We start from the raw sequence: 19,581 nt of genomic DNA, 5'->3' as shown, positions 1-19,581 counted from the left end.
TTGTTGTGGATTTTGCATAAATTGATTGTGAAATTTCTGATTTTAGTGGTAATTAGTTAATGTTGTGGGTTTTTTTAATTTAGTGGTTTGGTTGTGAAATCTGAATTTAGATTGATGTTGGGCTCATATTTGACAATGATTTATTTTTTTGGTGAAGGAAGGATATTGTTGCATTTGTTGTGAAGGATAATTGCATTTTTGGTGAGGTATGTGTTTAATCTATCTTTTAGTTAAGTTTTTGTATGATTTAGTATTTAATGTTTCATATATAATTGTATTAAATTTTTGAGTGAATTAGTTTGTATGTTAAAATTAATTATAAAATTGATTAATTAATTTGTATGCTTATATGTATATGTATGCTTATATGTATATTGTTAGATTAAAATTGTTTGTATGCTTATATGTATATTGTTAGATTAATTATAATTTAGTTTGTATGTTACATTTAGTTTAGTTGTAATTGCAAAATTTCCGATGACGTAGTCCAGCACTCCTCGAGTACTGGGTGAGGTCATGTGGCACGAAGCGCTTGTGCGAAGTTATCAATCGATAACTTGTACATTTAACTAGTCGTGCGAAGTTATCAGTGGATAACTTTGTACACTAAATTTCAATCGATACCTTAGACCCGTTCGAGAGTCTATTGGAGCGCGCATGGACAGTTTGGGAGTGCACAATTATGTGTTGTGGTTAGCGGTGGTTAGCGGTTCATGTGATGTGGATTAGTTAGTTTGTTAGTTTTTAAATATAAAATTTAGTTTAATTACAAAATGTAGATTAATTAGTTTGAGAAATATATATAATTTAGTTATAAGGTGAAAGGCGATGGAGTCAGCTCCCAATGATGTAGTTCAGCCATCCTCGAGTACTGGGAGCCCCTCTATGCCACGGAGGGCCCGTCGATCTCACCGCTCTAGTCAGGTCACTGCTTCCGCTTCCGCTTCATCTACTGCCACGTCATCCACTGCGACGAGGGGACCATGTAGTGGGTTGAAGTCCTCTCGGATCGTGCGCAGTACTGGGGCGCGGATTCCAGTCATGTGTGTGCAAAACGGCCGACGACCGTTAGATCCTAACGTTGACAGTTTGTTCTCGCATGATGTGGGGGCTATTATTCGTGCCGAGTGCGCCATGATTGCAACCACTTGGAAAAAATTGCCGGCAGAGATTCAACACAAAGTGATCCGCTCCATCTCAGTGAGTATATAGCTCAATAATTAATTCAAAATGATAAATTTGATCATTTATAACAATCTAATATTTTTTTCAGGTTAACTTTGACATTCAGATGGATGATCCCCTCACTGTCACGTATATGACAGATTTACTCATCAAGTCTTACAGGCAGTGGAAGCACGAACTACACGTGTATTTCAAGGGATTTTCGTCGGCAGTTGAGGCATTGGCGAACCCCCCTATGGAGTTGGTAGAGCGGTCTGACCAGTGGCGTTTTTTGTGCGATCATTTCATGAGTCCGTCGTTTTTGGTACGTTTTATTATCTTAAGACTTTAAAAAATCGATTATTATTTTGTTATTCTATTATTGTATACATACACTAACATATTTATAATTTGCTTAATATTTAACAGAAGAAATCGGTCGCCAACGCCAGAAACCGGAAAGAGAAGCCGTTTAACCATCATAGTGGTCCGACGCCCATCTCATATCGAGTGGAGTCGCGACGTCGGGTACGTCATTATTTAATTTAATACATATATATTCTTTAATATTGGTTGGGTCTTTGACAAAATTATTTTCTTTTTCAGCGTGGGTCGCAATTTCCGGAGATAGATACTTTCGGAGATATCTATGTTCATCCCGGTTGTGATGCGGCCAAGGCAAAACATGTTAGTTTTTTATATTTTAATTTTTTTCACAATTTTTTATATTTATTTTTCTAATTGGTTACTTGTATATATAACATTTTGAAGGATGAGATGGTGGCCAACTCGAGAATATATTTGGAGAGCTTGGCCGAGCAGCACCCTCCGGGTACTCCGTTGGAGTCGATTCCAGTATCCGATCCCGATGTCGGACTTCGTATTATGATAGACTCACTGGGTGTTAGGCCCGGTAAGGAAATACGCGGCATGGGATATGGGCGGATTCGTGATGTTCGATCCTCGTCTTCGTCTTCATCTTCGTCTCAGCCATCTGCAGTCGTCGCAGGGTTGTCCGCTCAAGTGAAGAAGTTGCAGGAGGACTTACGAGCTGAGAGAGCGGAGAAGGAGGCGTTGTATGCTGCATTGACCAAGGCGATACCTGGGTTTGTCCCGCCACCATCTTCTCATCAACCTCCGTTAGATATGAATGATGATGATGCTACTAGTTTAGAATAGATTGACTATATATATTAGGGTTAATTACTACTTTGTATGGATATTTTGATATATAAATTTATGAATTTTGTTTTATATAGTTTTTGAATAAAGAATTTTTTTTTTAAATATTAAATTTAAATATATAATTTAAATAAAAAAAATAATTTTTTTTTTTAAAAAAAAATGTTTGAGCGACGAAATTTTTCGTCGCCCAAAGGGTGTTTGGGCGACGAATAAATATATTCCTCGCCCAAAGCATGTTTGGGCGACGTAATTTTTCGTCGCCTAAACATGCTTTGGGCGACGAATACACCTGTTCGTCGCCCAAACACACTTTGGGCGACGAAAAATTCCGTCGCCCAAAGAACGTTCCAGCGAGGAAATTAGTTATTCCTCTCCCAAATCTTGTTTAGGCGACGGATAATTTCGTCGCCCAAACATGATTTGGGCGACGAATAAGGGTGTTCGTCGCCCAAACCCTCTTTGGGCGACGAAATTTGTCCGTCGCCTAAAAATCTTTGGGCGACGAATTTTATGTGTTGGGAGACAAAAAAATTTCGTCGCCCCCAGGTGTCTTTGGGCGACGAAATTTATGGATTCGTCGCCCAAACTCTTGGGCGACGAACCTTGGGCGACCAATTGCTCGACGAACCAATTTCGTCGCCCAAACGTTTGGGCGACGAAACTCTACTTTGGGCGACGAATTACGTTCCTCTCCCAAACCCTTTTTTCTTGTAGTGTTATAAGTTATATGAGAAAGTTAGGGGAAAAAAATAAAAAAGAGTTGGATTACAAAACATTTTCGTAATGTTTTTATCTCCTTTTAGGGTAGCATCTGTAACTTGACGAGTCAACTTCTCAACCAACTCTTTTTTTGGGCCTCGTTTTGATAATTATTCCTTAGTGCAAAAGCCTAAAGTCCAAACTGGCAAAGCTTGCTTCAAACTCCAATCCCCCGCAAAAAGGTCAGAAAGATATGTTCACAACACACACAGACACAAAACAAAAAGTATATTCTATTTTTTATTATCAAATGAAAGAATTCAAATTCCATTTATCAAGTGTAGATACATTTTAGCTAGCTCTTTTGATGTAAGGATTTATTTTTCTCTACAAGTTTATCACAATCTGGTGCGTGTTTATTTTAATATTTTCTAAGAAACGATTACTTTATATAAATTAATCAGCTTATTAATTATACATGTGAGCTAGATTGTGAAGTTTCATAAAGAAGAAAGGTTAATTCATTGCATGTAAAGAGCCAAACGTTCATTGGCGTGACACTACCATATATGGCAAAGCAATTATTCTTATAGCTTTTTATACCATATCAAATGGCCTAGCAACCTTCTACCATGCATGTACGCCTCATAATGAGTTGGGTTTGGATGTATTTGAATTTTAAGTCATTCATTGACCAAAAATAAAAAATAAAAATTTTAAGCCATTCAATTGAATGCAGAAAGGTCCCAAACGGCTTTGTTTTACCATTGCCAGGTCTCTCTCTGGGTGTTGAGAGCAGCCCACGTAGGCCCAAATAAATTTGGATACCACTGAATTTCCACTTGGTACGCAAAATGGATAGAAATCCGATTTGCATATTTGGAAATTAATTGTCCCAATGCATATCCTTAATTAATTCATCTTCTTCTACCAACCCCAGCATTTCATAAATTCCCAACTATAATTAGTGCCCTTTTGAAAATAAGGAGCAACCATTTAAGAGCAGCGGCTGTGTAAAGCTATCTACTCCCATTTCCCAAAAAAATGTGGTACTAGTACTCTTTCTTTGCAAGCCACCAAATTAATGATCTCATTGTCGAGCCACAACTAAGATCTCATTTGGAGACTTCATTTAAAAACTTCCCAAGAGAATTTTTGTACACAAATTATCTCCTACACCAAATATAACTTTACACAAGTCCATTTCTCATCATCCCACCAAGCTATTGAAACAAAAAAAATCATTGTGTGAAATGTTCAAGCATTTTATCTGCAAATTAAAAAATATATATGAATAGATAAATTGAGTTGTTTAGGCAAATTAATAACAGAAATTTTATTGTGTGCGGATAATAAATCTCATTCTCCACTACATAGCTTCGCCACTGTATGTATGACGAACCGTACAAAGTGGTACACGTGTATGACTTCACCCCAGATATCATTCCTTTATAAGAAGATATAATGAGGGCCCTATAGTTTGAATTAGGCATCTTAACTCGGGCATGTTTGATACATCGTATTAGACTTTGGATATGAGTAAATAGTCTATGTCAGTTGTTTGGTGTCAATTTGTATTATTTAATTACCTGATTATGTAAACCAGACTGGGCTTTTAATTACCTGACTGATTAATACAACCCACACACCTAGGATTAGATAATACACGCTTAATTATAAAAAATTGGGAAAACAAAAACACGCTGAAAACCAACAGATCGACGCTCTTTTCATCTTCTTCTCCCTAGGGTTCTTCTCTGCTATATTCTCCACAGGTTATTCTCTTCACTCTTCTTCAAGTATCCATCTCTCACTCTCTCTCTCTCTCTCTCTCTCTCTCTCTCTCTCATACTCTCTTCAATATGCTTCTTCTCTGTTCTTCTCTCTTCATCTTTTTTTTTTTTATATATATTTCCTCTTTTATACATAGTGTCTGATTATTTATTTTTATCATTTATTTTAGATTTATTCAATAGATAATTTATTACATTTTTTTGGAAATTAGGTTATGATTTTTTCTTCAAAATTTTGTTTGGGCAGTGTTTTTCTTAAATTTCCACTAAATTATCAAAAAAAAAAAAAAAGTTTGATCTATTATCCGACGGAGCACTAAACACAGTATAACTTAGTCAGACTGTTTATCCAGAACAGTACCAAACACCTGATAATATTCTAAATAAATAGTCAGTACTCTTCGAAACAGATTAATATTATCTGATAGAAATTAATCAGTACAGTCAGACGTACTAAAAAAGTCCTTTTGGGCCCGTTTGTTTTACCTTCTTAATAGGGATTGGCTTAGTTAAGACCTTAAACTCATGTTTGGTGAGCTTGGGATTTAAAAAAATGGGGCTTAGTGAATCCCCTCCAACTTAAATGAACCTTCTTAGATGGGCTTAGTGAAACCCATGAAAAAGTGGAGGATTAGCTAAGAACCTCTTGACTTGCCTCACCATCGTCACATGGAACCTCACCATCATCACCGGACCTCTTCCCTGTGACGCCCTCCACTATCGGCCACCAGTCACCTCCGCAACTCCAGCTCTCCGGCGGCTTGCCCAGCCACCCGCGCGCAGCCCAGCCCATCTCAGCCACCAGCTCGCAGCCCAGCTCTCCGGCTGCTTGCCCAGCCACCGGCGCGTAGCCCAGCCCAGCCCAACCACCCGCTCGCAGCCCAGCTCTCCGGCGGCTTGCCCAGCCACCCGCGCGCAGACCACCCCAACCCAGCCACTCGCTCGCAGCCCAGCTCTCCGGCGGCTTGCCCAGCCACCCGCTCGCAGCCCAGCTCTCCGGCGAAGTCGGTCTTTGTGTTTTCTGTCTTTTCTGTGAGATTTGCGAAGTGGGTATTGTCTACATACTTGGTTTTTTCCTGATTGTGCAGTTTGGTTATCTGAGATTTCATTTGGTTGTTGTAATTTTATGAAGTGGGTGTTAAATTTTCTATCTTTTTTGTTATATGGGATTTCATTTCTGGTTTGCGTATGAGATGGATTCAAATCTGTATCTCCACCTTGTTAGTCCTGCACTACACCAAACATAAAGGCATTTCTTAGCTAACTTAGTCTATGCCAAGTTAGTCCATGCCAGTTCCTATAGATAATCCATGCCAAGACAGTTCTGTGAAACAAACGAGGCCTTTAAGTATTGACTAGATGGATTAAATCAGATTGGATCCACAATAGTAGGCAACTATAATGGGGCAAATCGCGAACGGTTTTGATTTGACCTTTCAGTGATCATCAATGACCCGAGTAAATGGGTCCACCTGGTCCATGATATATGATAACTCGAGGTCATATGCCTGCACAAGTCCTACTACGATGGGCCTCAACCTAATTTTCACTTTTTCAGTTCCATCCGTCGGCCCAAATTCTTTTTAAACTATTTTTTACTGTTTTAAACCAGCTTGCTTTTCTTTTATTTTTTTGCACACTTTTTTTCCTATATTTATTTTTTAAAAAACACTTTTGTTTTTTTCCAAATATTGTTTCATGCATCATATAAGGATCTAAAAAGGAATAATCATCAGCCTTGAACTATTGTATATGCATTGGATTTCTCTCAATAACTAGTTATAAAGAAAAATTTAAGTGGAAAAGATGGTGAATTCCTTACCTTAAAGAATAGAGAAAACTTTATGAGAAGATTCGGTTTTGGTTTTCTGTTTGTCTAGTAGGGAAGATACCGACGCATTAAAGAAGGTCACCTCCCTACGCTTTTGTGTAAGAGTGAGGATGAGACATTTGGTTGAAGATTGATTAAAATTTCATTGTCCCCCATCGCACTCAAAAAACCAACCCAAAAAGAAAAAAAATTTGGGAAGCATTTTACATCTGTTGGGCAAACAAGCTTTATGGAAGTTTCAAAATGAGCAGGCAAAGCACAGCTAGATAGATGTTCATGGCTGACGGGTTTGTTCTTTGGCACTGTCCTCTGGACACGCTACATTACGTGGATGACCAGCTTCGGTGATGCACTCACTCACTCACTAGTCACTACCCATTATTTATTAAAATAAATCATGTTGGAAAAATTACCAAAAAAGGAATTGTAATAAAATGGGTAAAAAAGATCTTTCATGAAATATGAATTAGTCCAAGCGGTAAGAGAGTGATTCTGTGATTATAGTTATAGAATACGTCAAATTAATGTTACAACCATATTTTTCTGTTCGATAACTAGTTGGACCATTTTCAATATAACAAAAGAAATGAGATTCATTGGAGATTAAAATTTCCAAACCCCTAATACGATGAGTAATTTCTCTAACATTAAAAGGTAAAAAAAATTCACACAAAGATAATCACACTACACAGTGTAAACCTTTTCTTTTTTCTTTTACTTCCTTTGTGGTTGTTTATGATTAAAATGGCACACACGCTTTTGCAAACCCATATGAGTTGCTTTCCAGCCATTGCACACACGCACACCTCCAGCTTAGGCTCACTGATGGTACCCCAAAATTCAATTTGACTTCTGCTCCAAAGATAAATATTATAATTTTATAAGCTAAGTTTTTACTTTTCATTGGACTTCTTCACAACTTGTGGTTCTGGCTCTTCTGGGTTGTTGAAATCTTGGGCTTTAAAGGTAAGTTTTTCTTTGCGCCGAATTTTCACACAGTCCCTCATTTTGTCGTAGCGTGTGTTTCAGGCAACTTCCTATGAAGATTTTTATACTGTGAAATTCACCAAAAAGTAGTTTTTGGGTTCTTTATTATTTTATAGTAATTTGGTACTTAATTAGTAGTCCTTGAATAAATGTGACTATTTCTTCTTCAGGGGTTTAATTTATAGTGGAAAACTGAGAGAATCTTGAGCTATGAGCCTATGACCGGTTCAAGTCTAGTTGTTCTGGGGATGTAAAATTCCAGGGCAAAGATGACATCTTTCAGTGGGTTGGGTATTGGTTTGAGCCTGGTTTTTGGATGCCTCCTCTTGGCCCTTGTTGCGGAGCTTTACTACTTGCTATGGTGGAAGAAGAGAATCACCAACAGAGAGATTGAAGATGATTACAGCAACCATGCAAAAGAAATCTTCCAATTTAGTTGCTGGAAGAAACCCTCTTCTTTGCACACCCACAACAGCTCTCAGGAGAATGTGAGGGACCCAGATGCCAATTCTAGTGAACCAGACCTGGAGCTGGGGTCAAGCAAAGAAGTGCTGCTCAAGGCCAATGGAGAAGAAGGTGTGGAATCAGAGCTCATGAGGCTGCACAATCTGGCTGGACCACCCAGATTTCTCTTCACAATCAAAGAGGAAACAAAGGAAGATTTGGAGTCTGATGATGGGAAATCTAGATGTGATAGAAGCAGAAAAGGATCAAGTACAAGAAGCTTGAGTGATCTAATTCTGTCTGTAGACTCCCCATTCCTTACCCCTTTGGCTTCCCCAACATTAAAGTCTTCACCTTTGAACCCTTTGGACTCTTACAAACACCATGGATTCAACCCTCTCTTTGAATCATCAACAGAAGCTGAGCTGAACAGGTTGAGATCTTCACCCCCTCCAAAGTTTAAGTTTCTAAGGGATGCAGAGGAGAAATTGTTGAGAAGATTGATGGAAGAAGCTGAGAAAAAGGCATCTAAGAATTGTGGGTCTGCTCAAGATTGTGGGGCTAAAGCTTCGCCCAATTCAACAATTGTAACAGAAGAGAAAGATGGGTCTTTTGTGAAACTCATTGTTGCTAAGAACAAGGAGAGTCAGAGAGAGCTTCATCATCATAATGTACCACAGAATCCTCCAAGCTCTTCCAAGGTACTTCCACTGGCTTCTTCTCCTACAATATTCAGAACCACTTGACCAGAAAGCCATTGTGCATTAGATCTCCATTAATTACCAAGAGGTCTTTGTTAATTCTTTTAATCTGTTAATTAGTTTTTCAAGATGATTACTTCTGCGTTAATCTGAAAGGTTTTTTTCCCCTTAATTTATTGTCATTTTTTTTTTGGGTTACTTTGTTGTCATTTGTTTATTTCTTGCTCTTGGGTGTTTTGGGAAGGTAGGGTAATCGTGAATGATCTAAATCACTTTCTGTTGGAGCTTCATTGTGAATTCCAGACAGAACTGACAAATTCTGCGGAGTGATTTAGGTGTTCGTTAGTTCAAGTGGGGAACTTGTGGGGTAATCATTTTGTCCATTCTTATTGTGTCCTGAGGTTTCTTACACCAGTAATCATTCATTATCATGAGGACACCCTCATTCTTTCTTTAAGATAGTGCTTCATCACTTTTTATTCTCTTAGGTTCTTTCTGCTAGTACTGGTATAAATTACCAAATTGTGTCATGTTTGCTAAGAAAGGGTCCTCAAATTTTGTCAAAAGCCTCCAAGGGCTCAGAGGTTGATGTGGATTTGATCATGTTCTTAGGTGGCTTTCACATAGTGCAGTCAAATTCATTTTAAGCAATGTTGGGCAAAAGTGGGTAGTGGGTACTGCATATGTTGAAATGTGTACACTATAATGCGTTTGACGCAAAATGGTCCCCAAGTAAGATGCTTTGTGGTGTTTTTCCTTTTTATGTGGAAGAGGTAATCTGCTGTTTGAATTGGTCTGAAAGGAAACAATTGGATAATGGAATAAGAACTATTTCAATTACTGCCATGTCCATTAAAAGAATGCAGGAATACACACCACAAGTATTTTCAGCTGTTGCCCATTATAAGAGTAGCTTAATTTTACAATAAATAATATGATAGTGCTAGGTCTCCTCTATGCATTTTGCAGCTCTTAACAGTGAACTCACATGCCCCTAGAAAGTCCTCGGTAAGGCAGGTCGTATACGTTCTCTTCTCACGATGTATATGTTCTCTTCTCACAATCACATCATCACCAAGATCAACATGTAATGGATTGATATAATGATATGAGAGGGATGGTGTATATGATCACTCACCTTAGGATTTCTGGATTTAAGGAAGTAGATTATATATCTATTGGAGTGGAGTGGAGTAGCAGTTACATAATTAAATCTTGAAGTGGGGGATTTAAAGCTTAAAAGGGCAGGTGCAATTTATTGTTTGCCTTTAGAGGAAGACTTAGTACTCAATAAAAAGTGAGAAAGTCCAACACTAGTGCAAGTTGTGAGTGGTCTGAGCTTTTACCTAAACTATAAGTAATGTCAATTTTGTCACGCGACTTAGCCGAAAAGTTTGCCTTACTTCAATTACCAATTCTCCATTCTCTGCAATAATAGAATTTCAAATTTTGAATCCTTAAGCAGGCAGCACTTGTAACTTGACAAAGATAACTTCCTTAATCTGCACAAATGATTCAACAGTTAAAGGGTTATTATGAGATAAGACATCCTATGTTTGAACTCTCACGGATGTAAAAACACTCAAATTTATCATATATTGTGGTTTATGAATGGTTGCATGTATTCAAAGTTTAGTTTTAAACTTTATACATGATGAAATATCCGATAAGAGAGTGAGCTGTGAGAGTTCTCTTTCTTACAGAGAAAATGGTAACATTCTTTAAATGGAGTTTGCAACTTTGAATTAGCAAAGCCATGTTGCAATTTGCCTGCTAATGCAGAATGATTAGAGCTGGAAACTAACATAATTGGCTTCCATGTGGTAGTGGTCCAAAAACCCCAAGCGGCTGTCAATTTGTTGGGCCCACTTAATTTGTATATTTAAATTTCATGTCAATTTCTCAATTTCTTTTTCCAACCTCCACAGCTTCAGTCTTGAAATTTGGATTTGAAATGCATGATCAAGAGAAGCCCAATCCAACATTATCTCTCCCTGAAGCATACCATAATTTAATCCAAAGAATTGCAAAGGTGGGACCCAGCCCATTTTGAACTTAGCCAGAATTTCTAGGCCTATCTGAGGTCTGGTTGTCATGGCCCTCATGAACAAAGAAACAAAACAATGCAGAGTTGTTCAAGGACTATTTAAATTCTGTTGGTTTCACTTTCACATACATAAAAAACAATTAGAATAGTTTGTAGTTTTGTTCAGGACGTGAAGCACAAGCAATCACAAGAATGAAGAAAGTACCAATTTTCTTTTATCAACACCAGGAAGTAAGCTGCTGTAGAGTAACTAGTTTTTGGTATCTAGCAAAAAGTGTGGATTTTTCATTGTCTTTTTCTTTTATACTGTCACAATCATACTGTAATTTCAATCCGAAGGAATATGAGTGCCATTTGACATTTTGACTATGAGAAAGCAAAAAAGTTTTAAAATTCTTGCTACATGTGGTAGCCTGCTTCAACATAAACTTACCATGTTTAAAAATTCAAATATCATAACAAACTCGCACACCATGTTAGAGAATCACTTAATTTAAAAAATTTAAGTTTCAAAAAATAGGCCAATAATATATATCAAATTAACTCAATTTTTTAAAATAAGTGTTTAAGTTGGAGACAATTTGATACAAATTTAAAACTAATAATGAGCCTAAATTGCTAGGAAAATAAACCTGATGTTAATGACATGTAACCAAATCCAAAGCCTAAAGATTGGATCAAATAATTGCTTATGGAATTGATTTGAAAGCAGGAGAGTGAGGAGACAGCGTGTAAGAAAAGACAGTTCGAATTTGTATATGGCCAATTGGGAAATCCCCGTGTTTGAAGAAAGATGAAGTTAGCAGGTGGTTTGGTGCAAATTAGTGGAGTGATGTTGGAAGCTTTGGAATGAGAAGGGTCCATATATCCCACCCACTAACCACTTAGCCACTCATCCATCAACTTGATTTGAGTGTTGAATAATGGGAATTAAATTAAAAAAGTATAGTAGTCCTACCTAGGAGCCTAGGAGCCTAGGAGTAACAAGATAATATATAATTGGTTTGACAAATTTGTACGGGAGTTACTGTTTTGTTCCACGTACATATTATCTGTTTGTTTGGATGGCAAGAGATCTGACTGTTGAGGATACAGGTGTCAAGATCCTACCGGTTCTAATTGTTAAGAAATCAGTTGTTAGAATACTGTTTAGTTGGTTTTTAACTTTTTACGGTATAAAGCTTTGTGTATTGCTCTTTTGCTGTAACTTTTGATCAATTGATTACAGAGCATTTTCTTCAAGCTTTCTTTGTTTATTTGATTCTTAAGCTTTTTTTCTTGCTTTCTTTCATTTCGTGATCACTGACAAGAGTTGCTTTTGTGATGAGACCGCCTTCATTGCTAACCATAACTTGTTACCTTTGTTCCATACAACAAGGATATATCATTTAATTCTCTTGCTTTAACTTTACATAGCACAAAGGATCTCTTTTGGGAATTTTTCTCATACATAAACTGTGACATCCGATGATTCTCACAAATTTAACTGAAAGACTTAAAAAGATGGAAATTGTAACACTAAAGTAGATTTTTTTTTTGGGAGAGATGAATATCGGACATTTTAATATCAATGAGAGAAACACTATTAAATTAATAACTAATTTGTGTCATATAATTAGTATGAGAGCATCAACTATTATCCTAACTTTTTGGATCCAAACTGATGTGCTGACATTTCATTTGTCAATTGCTAGCCCTACTCCCTCATTTATTTACAATCAACAAAATATGGGATAATAGTTGATATTTTTAATATTATTGTTATTTTATTTCATTATGTGGTGCATTACATGACTTGTCACCTGTTATTCCAGCCATTAGCTGCTTAGCACACCCTACTATAGCCCCCCCAAAAGAAAAAAAGAGTGTTGTTAAGAAAATCACACAAAAAATTTGAGAAGGAAATATTATTATTTTTTACTTTAAAAAAAAAAAGGATACCAAAGAAAAATAGGATTCATTGTTCAATTATCTGTCTATTTGAATAGAGCTAGCCCAAAGCCCATTGTCCGAGCCGGAGTTGAATCGGGCCTGCTCAGCTTGAACTAGTCCTTTAACCTTGGGGTTATAATTAGGCCCAGCCCAATTTATGTAGGGCTTTTTACTTTCAGTCCCATTTGTTCAAAACTTGAAGACGATCTATGCAAATCGCCAAGAGCAAAATAAAAGAAAAAAAATTAATAGAAGAGCAAGCCCTAGAGTGCCAGTGTCCCTCTTATCACTCTCACTTCTTCACGGTTAGAGCCACTGATTCGGTAATTCACTCTGCCCTTCCTTCTTTTATTATTCTTCTTCTTCTTCTCTATTTATCATGCTTTCATTTCTCTGTTGCTGGAATTGGGTTTGATTTCATTGGTGAAAGAAGAAATAATGAATAAATGGGTTTCAATTTATTTAGTTGATTTTGATCCAAAGGATGTTCTGTAGGTCATCAAGTTTGGGAAAAAAATGGAAAGTTTTTTAATTTAATCGAAGTTAATTAGCATTTTGCCCTCACTGTTCATTCCGATTTAACCGCAACTGGGTTTATTTGTGCTTGCTCATCTACATCGAAACTCGGATTTTGCTCATTATTGTTCTGCATCCTATACCAATACTTGTGCTTGCTGATAACCGAAAGACAATTTATTTCTGACTCGTTTCGGTTTTCAAGCTTTATAACATTTAAATGAACTTGTTATCACATTTAATTGGACGAGACACATTGGAGGCTGATATAATTTTACAATTCTAGTGCAACTGATGATGATTTAGCAAAAGTATCATTCAGTAAATGATTCTATGATGAATTTCAAAACCAACATTATTTGCTCTTTACCTATTGGAGTTAAAACATAGCTGGGTCAGGGAACCTGAGTGGCGTACTCACCCTGTATACAATAGATAAGTCTTTAGAGAAAGTCACTGGCCAGTTTATTGTATGCCATCCAATTGACAAACTTGTTTTTATGCTTGGTTCTCCAAATGAAATATATGTTATACGTTGATCATATAAGAGATATCAAGGATAGTTCACAAATTTAACAAGTGTTTGTAATGTTTTCCCTTTATTGTACCTTTCCTCATGATATATTCAATTTTAAGTGCTCATTGGATTTTGGTTCTGATTCTTCTTTCAAGAATTGGTTGAGCCTAACAGTTTGGTGTTTGGATACATGTCATTTGAATTGTAGAATGGGTCGGAAAGCGGGTACGCTATACATTAATCCAAAGAAATTTGGCGCTCTTCGCAAACCTTGCATGAAGGAAATGTTAACATTTCTCAACTGCTTGGCTCTTAACCACAACTGTGATGATAAGTGCGTAAGGCAGAAGGAACTTTTGGGTACTTGTATGGATGCTCAGGTAGATTATAGGTTTTCTGTTGTGGATTCTGCATCTTCATAGTTTCTTATCATCCTTTTTTCCAAAATCATTTTCTTATGCTTAAAAGTCTATCCCTTATTTCAATTGACAAACATTCTTCAAGGACTGTCCCTAAAGTATGTGACTCCTTTGCTGCAGACCAACAAAAACAAATCATTGGGAAGCATTAATTACCACTTGCAGAGGCTGAGCAGGGGAAGGAAGTAGTTTGGATTTTGTAGAGAACAAAGTTTAAATTAATGTATGATTATTTGGTGTCATCTGTGACAGAGGCTTAGTAAGGGAAGCTGTTCTACTGTATCACCTGAGAATGTTCACATATAATTTCCCATTTTGTTTTAAGTGCATTAGATATGGAAAATTCTGGACATGTGATTTTGATCGTATCTGTTGCAGTTTAATTTGATACTTGTAAGGAATTTTCCAATAATCTGTAAACCAGAGTCTTTACCTCGGTAGAATGAAGGCTTAAGTTATTTATTTACTTACTATTTACTGACCTCGGTAGAATGAAGGCTTAAGTTACCTCGGACTAGAACGGGTTGAAGGATGAGAGGGTGAGGTATAGATTAATTTGAATGGGATTTCTAGACCGAGTTTCAAGAAGCTTCTTCTCCATCCGTTTCATGTGAACATCAGTTTAAAGAAATTCTGAGTCCACTTGTTCGATCTTAGGCCCAGCAGGAGGAGCACCATGATCTATGCCACCAGCACCAGCACCCTGATACATCTTGGCAATGATGGGGTTGCAGAGGTTTTCATCTTATCCTCAAACTCATCAACCTCAGCAAGTTGGCTCCCATCAAACCACTGAATGGCCTCTTCAACAGCATCCTCAATTTTGTCATCTCTCACTGTGTTCCTGATCATGTTGTATGCATAGTTCTCCAATGCATGCATTCTTGGCCTCCACTTTCTTCTTATGCATCCTCTCCCTTGTACTTCTCATTGATGATTCGCATAACATTCATGCCTGCAATCACACCAGCATCCTTTGGGACAGTGACAACATAGGAATGCTCGTTCCTCTGCAAGAGTCATACGCTTCTGTGGGCCTGGGAACTCTGTTACATTGGACTTTGGAGTGCCCGGTTCTCGGGCCTTTCTCAGAAGGACCGCATCATTCACACATTACTTCACACATTACACTGGACTTTTAAATTGGGCCTAAACCTAATTTGAAGTGCTGGAAAGATAACAAGGGATTCTAGGAACACCCAAACTTGTTCTTTCAAGACCCAAATTTCATGATCTTCAGTCACCGACCCCACCACCTCCGGCGGCTGGCTACTCTACTTTCCCTACCTCTCTTTCCTTCTCTCTATTTTAAATACGATCTCACCACGTACTTAAGCAAAAAATCTCAAACAAAGATGAAAAACAAGAAATGATTGAATAAAAATATAGGTTAATTAAAGCCTCCAACTAGCTAGTGGGGACCGGTACTGTATTAGTCTTTAAATAAAGTATATAGAAAGAATTGAGAACTTTAACTAGCTAGTTTATTTTCCACAACTTTTTTATTTTGGTCTTTGTGCTCATGAAGGTATGTTTCCGGACCCTAGCTAATTTCTGCAATCTGGGTAGACGAAACCTCGTTCCACATAATAATTTTTGTCGGCATGCAAATATGGGTATATTTACTGGTGATGATGATGTGCTGTGATCATTCTTGGATGATCAGATTAAAGCGCGCAGAGATACATGCATATGCATGATAGAGGGAGAGTAATGCTATCTATCCATCTGCTATATATGTCATATGTCATGTCCATAAAGCTACCCAACTATGTATCCAATTATCCTTGGTACGTTGCTGATGTAGCATCTATGTATCACTGTCAGATGTGCATGTGCAATTATCAAAACATTTTGTTATAGCCTGCTAGCCACTCTTCTAGGATATCTAGCTATCAACTGTACTTGCCTTAGATATATATATATATTAAGAGTAATGCTATATAGACTGTGCTAGATCCAGAAGAGGGACAATAAAGAATTCTTAAATATTCATCAACAAAACTTTCTTTTGTGTAGGAATCACAATATTACACATCATAATTTTCTGCAAATCGTGGAATTGCCTCTTCAAGATACTTTATCAAACACATATATTATTCTTATACTTTCTTTAAAAAAAAAAACAAAAAGAATTATTCTCCTAATCTCTTAAAAAAAAAAAAAACAAAAAACAAAGAATTCAAAGATAATAACCCAAATTTGATGGAGACCGAAAAGATAGAAGACTTAGCGTGGTCAATTGACGCTTCTAGGTAGAATCCACATAGATAGAGGGGTTACATTTTTCAACCATATTAGTGGACTACCTTAAGTAGCAGTAGTAATTAAGATTTACTTTTAATTTGCATCAATTATATATTATGTCAAGTTTTTAATAAACACACCAACTGTTACATATATAATAATATGATCAATACATCTAGCATTATTCTATAATTCTCTTTGATTAGAAAGTTTTAATTACTTTAGATCGAATTAACGTAGCCATGCACTCTTATCGCAATATTTGACAATAAATTAATGGCACATATAATATCTCTTTGGAAATAAGTGAAATTGGATGGAGAACCATGCTTAATTCTAAGTTAGTTTTTTTATTTCTTCGTTTGGCTAAGATTCTTTGATGAAGTTGACCCCCCTCATAATGCTTGATTCATGCAAGTTTGTAACAAAAAGTGGGCAATTGAGGTCCAACCATCAACCAATACCATATATCCGTACGTTTCTAATTAATCTCCATTTGATTTATATATATGATATATGAAACTCAAAAGTGCACCATTAATTGCTGGTATGGTGGGACAAGTTTCTGTGGGGGAATTGCATGTATAATATTATCTGTCTACGCGCAATGTGCCCCTATTTGTGTGTGTGTGTGAGAGAGAGAGAGAGAGAGAGAGAGAGAGAGAGAGAGAGAGAGAGAGAGAGAGAGAGAGAGAGAGAGAGAGAGAGAGAGAGAGACAAGTGAATATGTAAAGGCTGCAATTTGGTTCCTTTCCAACGAAATCTCTCCACATGAAGAGTAGCTTTTGGCATGAAAATGAGCGAAAAGCCGTACGTAGTCAGCAGTCAGTCAGTCAGTCAGTCAGTCTGGTAAAAACATATCATGGAGGGAATTAGATTCCAACGCCACTAACCAACCACATTTCAGATCACTACTCTTTTCGATCGCCGATTAATCGATTTCTAAACAACTACATTAATCTTCCACACGTTTACGATTAAATTTAAGATCAAATCAGCAGCAGGATGCACGATCATGCATGCAATTTAAATAATTAATGCCCCCACAAAAGATTGTCAGCTAGCTTAGCTCCACCCGTGCATATATAATTTAACGCCTACTTCACTTAAAAGCACAAATAATTTAAAGTATTGCACTCACTGTAATTAAGAAAATATATCGTATTAATTAATTAGTCGACTTACATGTTTCTTTTTTTTATTTCTAAAATTTTTTGACTGCACTGTTGATATTGTAAAACACTTCAACCGTGATGAGCACGAGAGGTCAGGCAGAGACGACAGATATCTCTTTTAGCACTAATGTACTGGTCTTGTTTTTGTTTGTTCATATGAAGCAAATTGATGGTCATTGAAAAACCTAATTTTCTTTTAAAAGAATATATATGATGTTAGAATGTAGATCAATGTACGTTGTAAGAACACAGAAAACATTCCCCTGGCTAATTACTTTTCGACAATCCAGTTAACCAGCTAGTGAATACCTTTGGAAAGCAAAAGAAAAAATAATAGCTAGCTAGAGATAGCAAGGTTTTTGTGAATTAAGTAAAGTTGGGTATCTTTGTCGGTTATGATGGTAAGTAATTATTTAATACAGTTTAATATTATCTAGAGGAGAAAAGTACAAACTTTTAATCTCTTCTATCGAAATAAAGAGAAATGAACTAAACATGTAATTAATTTTTTTATTTATTAGCAATTGTCATTCGTAAGTTTTAGATTCTAAACTTCATATATCAAAAGAAAACTGAGTCCAAATGATTATCAAGATAGATAATTATTTAATTCATTTGTTTATTTGAAAGACAAAAAATTCAAAGTTGGTCTAACGACTCTAACTTAAAAGAGTGTGATCTTGAGATATTAGATGTGACTATGTGAGGGAGAAATTCAAAGATTTATGTTCTTTGATTTTAACATTGCATAGAAGCAAAGGGAAGCTGCCTCTAAATATAACGAAAGCAAGTAATTTCTGAAAAGGAAACAATGAATATTCATAAATTTTTAGAGGCAGTCCTTTGGGTCGCTAATCAACGTTGAAATCAATTAATATTCTGCGCCGTCCAGATCGGGCCGTATATATTCAGTCGTGTATTTTCAGGAAAGTGTCCGTATTGGGACCCACTAGTGGATGACGTGGCGGTAGGGATCTCCGACCATAGGCATCTGATGAAAAAGATTGACGTTGATCGTCGCATATGTTGCCACATCATTGGACGATGGTGGGCTCCACCAGCCCATGCTTTCTCAATTTCAGGAGATGTACACGAACCCCACCCCCCAACTTTTGTCCATTATTAAGTCCCGATGGGGCCCGAGCACGCCAAATTAGAAATCATATATTTTCATTTTAACTGAATTCCTTGGCCAAAAAAAACGTTTAACTGAATTTTTTAGTTTTATTGATTTTAACTACTAAATTTTAATAATTTTTTTGTTTAGTTATTAAAATTAAATAACATTTTAGATTAAGTACTAGTTAAAAAGTTAAACAAATTAATAAAGTAAAAGATATTAGAATTTACAATTATTACATCACATATCACTATAATAAAAAAATAAAAATAATATTACATCACAAATATTACATTAATTTACATTAATATTATATCACAAATATTACATCACAAAAAATAATATTACATCACAAATATTACATTAATTTATACTATATTATATTAAAAAAAAATCAATCAAGTTCCAACTTAATTGTGACTGTCTTGGTAAATTGAAAAAGACAACTCACAACACTATACTATATATTATTTTGAGTAAAAGTATTGTTTTGACCTCTATTTATATTATATTGTAGTATAATTTATCTAAAAAAAAATTAATTAAATTACAACTTAACTGTGACTGTCTCACAATTTAGATGTGACTGTCGTTCAGTCACAACTAAATTTGAAATTGTTAGTGTCGTACAGTCACAACTAAATGTGAAGTTGAGACTACATATATTAGCAAATTTTCAAGATAATATAAAAGCTTCAAGGTTACTTTTGTCAAAACCTTATAAATTTTAACTAACACTAATCATATGTGGGCCAAAAGATAAAAATGTCAAATGGAAAAGGCTTAAATCAAAGAGGCTAACAT

At 36.2% G+C, this 19,581-nt stretch overlaps 3 protein-coding genes across 3 annotated transcripts; all 3 read left to right on the top strand.

Annotated features, from left to right (window-relative positions):
• The first annotated feature begins 756 nt into the window (after positions 1–756).
• Positions 757–2,343, top strand: LOC147296582 (uncharacterized). The gene is made up of 5 exons (XM_086229431.1): positions 757–1,200; positions 1,274–1,489; positions 1,594–1,692; positions 1,771–1,851; positions 1,936–2,343. Exons 1-5 carry the CDS (start codon positions 829–831, stop codon positions 2,341–2,343), a joined length of 1,176 nt encoding a protein of 391 aa, XP_086085557.1. The 5' UTR covers positions 757–828.
• Positions 2,344–7,492: 5,149 nt separating this feature from the next.
• On the top strand, positions 7,493–9,534 carry LOC147296581 (uncharacterized). The gene is made up of 2 exons (XM_086255549.1): positions 7,493–7,638; positions 7,830–9,534. The coding sequence occupies exon 2, from the start codon at positions 7,929–7,931 to the stop codon at positions 8,847–8,849; it is 921 nt and encodes a 306-aa protein (XP_086111675.1). The 5' UTR covers positions 7,493–7,638; positions 7,830–7,928; the 3' UTR covers positions 8,850–9,534.
• Positions 9,535–13,008: 3,474 nt separating this feature from the next.
• On the top strand, positions 13,009–14,705 carry LOC147296580 (uncharacterized). The gene is made up of 3 exons (XM_086229053.1): positions 13,009–13,106; positions 14,025–14,196; positions 14,356–14,705. The coding sequence occupies exons 2-3, from the start codon at positions 14,026–14,028 to the stop codon at positions 14,422–14,424; spliced, it is 240 nt and encodes a 79-aa protein (XP_086085179.1). The 5' UTR covers positions 13,009–13,106; position 14,025; the 3' UTR covers positions 14,425–14,705.
• Positions 14,706–19,581: the final 4,876 nt, after the last annotated feature.

Source organism: Dryas octopetala, chromosome 1 (genome assembly GCF_963921425.1).
Source record: "Dryas octopetala chromosome 1, drDryOcto1.1, whole genome shotgun sequence".
Classification (NCBI taxonomy): Eukaryota; Viridiplantae; Streptophyta; class Magnoliopsida; order Rosales; family Rosaceae; genus Dryas; species Dryas octopetala.
Note: the sequence above shows the minus strand (reverse complement) of the source record. Positions and strands in the feature narration are given on the sequence as shown.